This window comes from Penaeus monodon, chromosome 36 (genome assembly GCF_015228065.2).
Source record: "Penaeus monodon isolate SGIC_2016 chromosome 36, NSTDA_Pmon_1, whole genome shotgun sequence".
Lineage (NCBI taxonomy): Eukaryota > Metazoa > Arthropoda > Malacostraca > Decapoda > Penaeidae > Penaeus > Penaeus monodon.
The window spans coordinates 22038515-22043514 of NC_051421.1; the positions used below are offsets into that span (position 1 = coordinate 22038515).

The following is a 5000-nucleotide window of genomic DNA, read 5'->3' on the forward strand; positions in this document are numbered from 1 at the left end:
GTTCATTAGCCTGGACGGTACACATCATTAGCAACTTAGTAAGGGGAAGGAAGGGAAAGGGACAGGGGAAAGAGGAGAAAGGAAGCATAAAGAAAAATGGAAACAAAAGGCTAGAAGATTAAAGAGAGGGAGGAGGAAGGGGGAGAGAGGAAAGGAAATAAATAAAAAAATATATATATATATATAAGAGGGAGGGGAAGGAGGGAAGGAAAGGTGGAAGTGAATGTTGCAGTGAAATGCTCTCAAACAATTATGACTAATGACATAGCATTTATATGTGACAGATCTGTTGACACATAACCTGTGTGAATTTGTATATCTTTGTAAGGATATATTTGTGTACTTAATTAGTGTATGTGAGTTGTTTAAAGATATTTTGGTTCATGTAGTGATGTTTGTGGCTTCACAGGAGTGCTCGTAAGGTTGTTAGCTGGATTAATAAGGACTTAATTTCAGAGGGGTCTAGTCATTACAGAAACAGTTACCCCTTTTGAGTGGAACATTATGGAAATTGTATTATTTCTTGTATTATTGTTTTTTCTCCATTATCTCTTTTTTCCATATTTTGATGGAATGCATATTTTGCAGAGACCTCTAAAAACTCACCATGGCAACGCTCACAAATTCAGGATTTGACGTCATAGAACGCACCTTAGAGAAGGATATTGCTCAAGAATCTACGCAGAATTTAGAAGAGGTGTACGAAGTATCTCGGTGTGTCAAATGGATCCAAGACGGAGGGTATAAGAAAGTGAGACACATAAAATATTTATTTTACTTATAATGATCTTATTGTGGTTATAGAAAGTGACTCATAATGAATACTCATTTTGTAGTTTTGCAGCTGTGATTGTTGTAATTAGTGCAGTAATGTGTATCATATTTGTGGCTTTGTTTAATTCAATGTTTTTTTTACAGTTATAGATCATTTTTCATTTTCTTAAGATGAAAGGTATAAGAAAAATACACCCAGTGCTATACTTGTTTCACATTATTTTCCTCAGTAACAAGAGAAGATCTTTTTCTCTCTCTTTTTTTTCTTTTGCACAGGCATATCTTATTTAAATTCTTTTATCCTGTAGCTTGTAGGATACAGCTTATGGTTCCTCTTCCTCCATTTAAAATAACCTTTCAACAGATTTTTAAAATATCTTATTAGTTAGTACCTATGGGTATGTAATGTATATACTTTTTTATTTTTTATTGTCCTTTACCTTGCTCTTCATTTCTTCTTTCTGAAATTCTTTGAATTGTACATTAATTGATTTGAGATGAAGACATAAACTTATATGAACAGTGATATGTATATTCATTGCTGTGAGTTCAGTTAAACAAGGAGAATACCCAGTGGCATTTATTTACAATATGTGTTTTTAAGATCTCATTTCAGAGAGAGAGAGAGAGAGAGAGGTGTGTGTGTGTGGGGGGGTTGTTTATGTATATATAGATACATATCACTTTATTTATTATTTCTGTTGTATTTTCAACTGTTAACTAATTACATTAAATTCAGGTTGGACTCCAATTTCCTGATGAATTGATTGTGGATGCACCAGCAGTTGCAAGAGCGCTGAGCACAGCATTGGGTTTTAATGTTTATATTTTGGGTGATACAACATATGGAAGGTTAGTCAATATATCATTGATAGTTGGATTACACACACACACACACACACACACACACACACACACACACACACACACACACACACACACACACACACACACACACACACACACACACACACACACACACACACACACACACACAACACAACAAACAACACATACATATACATATACATTCAGTGTCAAGGAATAATAAAATGTTTCATATTGAGATATGTAAGTAGGTACAGTATGTTTGCTATATAAATTAGTCTTTTTTTATAAAATCAGAATTGATATCCAAAATGTATTATTGTTTTCATACTGAATCTAAGTCATTTACAAAAGAACAAAAAGTTTGATGAACCAAACTGCTAATTCTTCTATTATATACTCTCCACTTTTTTCCCTCAAAACCCAAAAGTTGCTGTGTGGATGAGGTGGCTGCAGAGCATGTTGGGGCAGACTCCATTGTGCACTTTGGTCGCAGTTGCCTGAGCCCTTCACGAAGGCTACCTGTCCTCTACATCTTTACCAGATTACCTGTCAATATGCCTCTTGTGGTGGAATCTCTCCAGGCTGCCATACAAGAGACTGACACAAAATTAGTATTAGTCTATGATACACGGTGTCACCATGCAGCAGGTCTGATATTTTTTTAGTCCTTATCTCCTTACTTATTTTTTCACATTTTTCATTTATTTATTTCTATCTTTTTTTTTTTCTTTTTTCATTACAACTTAACCATTTGCCGACAGGCATGGCATGTACATACATGTCATGCCCACTGTGAGTTTACTTGTTTAATATTTTTTACACATAGATGGCAACACTTGTACTAAGTCACCAATGAGCCAGTTATGAGTACTGCTTGTCTTGCCCGTTCACCCTTTTCATTGATTTACGAAAATATTTTGCTGTTACTAATGTTTATAACATTATATTAATTCTAATTTTTACAATAAAAATAACACCATCGATATTCATAGCACTAGTAAACAATGCATTTTTCCCACCAATATAAGGAAAGGTGAAATCAGGTAAGGTCACAAGATCTACTAATTGATTCCTTTATGGCTAAGCACTAGCGGAGCCATCTATGTGCAGAGACATTTCGCAAAAATACAAAAAATGAGCACAGCATTTTCCCCAATTTTTTATTCATTTTCCCCATCGGCGTTGGGTCAATGTGCTCACATTGTACGTTACTTTGATAAGAAAAGAATAAATTTTTTTGTTCTAGTTTTACTGTGACAGATTTTGAGAAGGGTATTGATAAGAACAGATAATTTCATGGTTTAAGAGCAGCATGATATATATTTATTTCTGGAGTTATGTCTTCTGAATTATCCAAGCTACATATTACAATAGTTACATGTACAAATTACAATAGGTACATTTAACCCATTGGGTCCAGGTGAAGTTGACACCTTGTCATGAAAAATTTTGGCCGAGGGGCAGGTGATGAGAATGTGTCATTGTGGAAAAAAAATTGTCTAAGAGATGTGTGACTGAAACCTTTTGCCATGGGAAATTGTTGCTGAGTGGCGGGTGCTGGCGACATTACGTCATAAGTACACAAAGCACTTGGAGTAAGATTAACTTAGCAGGCCTTCAGGAAGGGGGTTGTTTGTGTGGGCTGGACCTACAAGCCACATACCTGGGAGAGTCACCACTCAAGTAAGCCTGGAATATGGTCCATGTGTGAGCCACAAGGCACCCAAATCCAATGGGTTATCTTTTGAAAACTTCATAACGTATCTTGAAATTACCTATTCTCAGAAGTGTGATCTGTGATGTGAAATATACCATTTCTTTTCTTTCACATTACATAGGTTGAAATTGGTATGTTTAGTCTATTACCAGTAATGCTAGTTAAATTGTGTATATATATTTATAGCACAAGATTAACCACTAAGCAATATAAGCATGTATTTACACCACTGTAAGTACCATCCACATCTGAGATATGTGGATGGTACACTAGAACAGAGGCCACATAGGTCATCATTGGAAAGGTTAAGAGGCACCATTGGAAAGCCACAGGGGGCACCATTAACCCAATGACGCTGGAGAAAATGCTGTGCTTTTTTTTTTCTTTCTTTCTTTCTTTCATTTTTTTCTTTTTCTTTTTCTTTTTTTGTGAAATGTCTCTGCACAAAAATGGCTCTTCTAGTGCTTAGCCACAATTAGTAGACCTTTTGACCTTACCTGATTTCACCTTTCCTTAAATTAGCATAGAAAACATATTTTTTACTAATGCTATGAATATCGATGGTGTTATTTTTATCATAGACATTATAATTACTATAATGTTATAAAAATTAGTAACAGCAAACTAAGATAACGTAAAATATTTTCGTAAATCAAGGAAAAAGGTGAATGGGCTAGACAGACAGTACTCGCAATTGGCTCATAGGTGACTTAGTACAAGTATAGCCATCTATGTATAAAAACAATTAATAAAATAAACTCACAGTGGGCATGGCATGTACATACATTCCATGCCTGTCGGCACTGGGTTAGGAGGACCATGGGGCCTCATTGGAAGGGCCAGGATGGCACCATTGGAATGCCTGAAGGGCCATCACAAGAAGGACAAGGGGATTCATTCAAAAGGGAGAGGTTTAATTGGTAGATTTATTGAAATGTGCTTTGGGCATCACTTTGTTCATTTGACTCTTTATACTTTGAAGCAGGTAAGCGAGTGCATGTGCAGGATTACATTTAAAGTATGTATTAGTGCATGTAGGCAGTTCAGTTTTATTTTTGATATTGATTTTCCTCTCATTCTTTTTTTTATGTCAACTATGGAATTGGTATGTATATATAATAATTAAATAATCAGTTCAGGAATACATTTAAAGTATATATGAGTGCAAGTAGGCAGTTCACTTATATTATTTAAATAGATTTTCCTTTCTTTCTATTATTTTTTTCTGTAAACTATGGAATTGTTGTGTAGATATACTATTGATTAATCAGTTCAACAATCAGTATCATTTGTGTAACTCATTTAATTGTTCTTCAGGGGAGGCTGCAAGAAGATTGCAAGAAAAATTTCCTATGCTATTGCCATCCACGCTCCTTCTCAACCAATTATTTTCCTCAAGCAGTCTCTGTGCAAATGACAAAACACCTCTGGAGAATCACACATGCTCTAACGGCATTGACATAAATGGTGAAGAAGAAAAAGGAGAGTCCAATGACTTTGTGTTCTTTGGCAGGAGTGTATGCTTGCCTGATGGAGACGAGATAAAAGACTATCATTTTATATACCTTGGTCCAAGAGGACCCACCGTAACTTGCCTGTGTATGAAGTTTTCAGAAAGCACTTTCTACTGTGCTGATCCAAGCAGTGGTGAGGTCACTGTAACGTCTGGGCTTCGCTC

At 35.5% G+C, this 5000-nt stretch overlaps 1 protein-coding gene across 2 annotated transcripts in view; it reads left to right on the forward strand.

The window, feature by feature from the left end:
• The window catches only part of LOC119595847 (2-(3-amino-3-carboxypropyl)histidine synthase subunit 2-like), a 6782-nt gene that overhangs the window by 544 nt on the left and 1238 nt on the right, over positions 1-5000 (forward strand). For both annotated transcript variants that reach the window (XM_037945040.1, XM_037945041.1), the window contains exons 2-5: positions 589-751; positions 1514-1626; positions 2033-2253; positions 4640-5000. The exon at positions 4640-5000 is cut by the window's right edge and continues 459 nt beyond it. In XM_037945040.1, the coding sequence (XP_037800968.1) occupies positions 608-751; positions 1514-1626; positions 2033-2253; positions 4640-5000 (839 nt within the window). In that variant the 5' untranslated portion in view covers positions 589-607. The remainder of the gene's footprint in view (positions 1-588; positions 752-1513; positions 1627-2032; positions 2254-4639) is intronic.